This window comes from Eimeria tenella, genomic scaffold (assembly GCF_000499545.2).
Source record: "Eimeria tenella Houghton genomic scaffold, Eth_scaff4437, whole genome shotgun sequence".
Lineage (NCBI taxonomy): Eukaryota > Apicomplexa > Conoidasida > Eucoccidiorida > Eimeriidae > Eimeria > Eimeria tenella.
In genome coordinates, this window is record NW_013545362.1 from 1 (window position 1) to 1,970 (window position 1,970).

General features: G+C 64.4%; 1 protein-coding gene across 1 annotated transcript; it reads right to left on the reverse strand.

Moving 5' to 3' along the window:
• Nucleotides 1-55: 55 nt before the first annotated feature.
• Nucleotides 56-1,284, reverse strand: ETH_00041960 (uncharacterized protein; the record flags this gene model as incomplete). The annotated part of the gene is given in 2 exon segments (XM_013380094.1): nt 56-80; nt 92-1,284. 2 exon segments carry the CDS (start codon nt 1,282-1,284, stop codon nt 56-58), a joined length of 1,218 nt encoding a protein of 405 aa, XP_013235548.1.
• Nucleotides 1,285-1,970: the final 686 nt, after the last annotated feature.

Consider the following 1,970-nt stretch of genomic DNA (forward strand, 5'->3'; position numbering starts at 1 on the left):
CCCCAGCACCAACCCGCCGCGCCGCAGCAGCTGCGAAACAGCAGCAAAGAAGCAGCTACGGGACAGAGAAGCTGGCAGCACTTCGACAGACACGGCGACATCAAAGCCCTCATCTGCTGCTGCTGCTGCTGCTGCTGCTGCTGGCGCTGCTGCTGCTGCTGCTGGGTGGGGGGGCCGATCGCCAGCTGCCTGCTGCTGCAGCCGCCGCAGCTGCTGCTGCACCTGCGGAAGCACCGTGCTGCTGCAGAGGTCCCCCCCCAGCAGCGCCGCACGGCCTGCTGCTACTTGCTGCTGGCAGCGGCGAGCTGCTGCTGCTGCTGCTGCTTTGCTAATGTCTACGCCCACTGCTGCTGCTGCCCCCAGCTGCTGCAGCAGCAGCGACACCCCAGCCCCTTCGTAGCAGCCGCAGTCCAGCACACGACGGCCCCTCACGAGGGCCCCCAAAGAAGCAGCAGCTGCTGCTGCTGCTGCTGCACCAGGCGGGGGCCCTCGGCCTGTTGCTGCTGCTGCTGCTGCTGCTGCTGCTGCTGCTGCTGAGGGTGGGCCCACACTGCAAAGATAAGTGTAGAGCCGCTCACTGGGGCCCATTGCCCACGGGAAGGAAAAGTCAAAAGGAGAAGGGATGCAAGCAGCAGCAGCAGCAGCAGCAGAAGTTGCAGCAGCAGCAGAGGCAGGTAGAGGCCCCTTCGGGAGCTGCTGCTGCTGCTGCCTACGCCGCGAGTTCTTCCCACCGCCAGCACGCTGCAGCAGCAGCTGCTGCTGCTGCTGCAGGTAGCTTTGGGGCAGCAGCTCGGGCACAGGGTCGGCAGGGTCGTACTGAGGGTGCAGCAGCAGCACTCTGGGCACTGCCTGCTGCAGCAACTTGCTGGGCTGCTGCTGCTGCTGCTGCTGCTGCTCCTTCTCTGATGCAGCATCCGCAGCAACAGGGTCGATGAGCCCCGAGTTACACCAGCCTCCAAAGGCGTAGCTGCTGCTACTGCTGCTGCTGCTGCTGCTGAGGAAACCGCGTATCCTCACAGCTGTGGAGAATACCACCCGCTGCGCGATCTGCTGCAGCCTCTGCTGTATAGACAGTTGCTGCTGCTGCTGCTGGTGTTCCTGCTGCTGCTGCTGTTCCTGCTGCCGATGCTGTTGCTGCTCAGACAGCTGCTGAGCAGCTGCAGCTCGCTCCCTAGCAGAAGCAGTGCTTGTAAACTTCGCTTCAAGCCTCTTCAGCAGCAGCAGCTGCTGCTGCTGCTGCAGCTGCTGCTGCTGCAGTCTCTGGGCGAACCGCTGCAGCAGCATGTTGCTGTCTGCTGCTGCTGCTGCCCTGCCGCGCCTTGCTGCTGCCAGCAGCCATCCTGGGTACTAAACCCTAAATTTCAAATCTAAACACATTTTCTTACATGCAAAAGTAATAAAAAAGGAGGGGGGGGCCCGGGGCCCCCTGGGGCCTCTGGGGGGCCCCCTAGGGGCCCCCAGGGGCCTCTGATCACTGGGGTCCCAAGGGCGTTGAATGCTTCCTCCTCTTTGTGCCTCAGCTGCTAAACCCTGAACCGTAAAGCCTAAACCCTATACCCTACGCCCTAGTTCCCAAACCCTAAACCCTGGCTGGGTGTTAGCCGTCGGTGCCGGCTCCCTTTGCGTGAAGTGTCTGTACACCTCAGCACTGCAGCAAAGGCAACGGTGCCCCCTAGAGCTTGGGGGCCCCCTAGACCTTGAGGGGCCCCCCATAGGCTGAGGGGCCCCCAGGGCCCCCTCAGTGCAAGCAGCAGCAGGGGGGCCCCCAGGGGGGCCCCCAGCGCAGCAGCAACTAGACCCCAGTGGGATGAGTGCCCCCGCAGAGGAGGGGCCCCTATGGGGCCCTCTAAAGGAGGGCCCCCAGGGTTCCCCATGGGGGCCCCTCCAGGGGGGCCCCTCAGGGGGCCCCCCTGGGGGCCCCCAGGGGGCCCCCCAAGGGCCCCTGCAAGTGGCAACAGCCTCTTTTATTG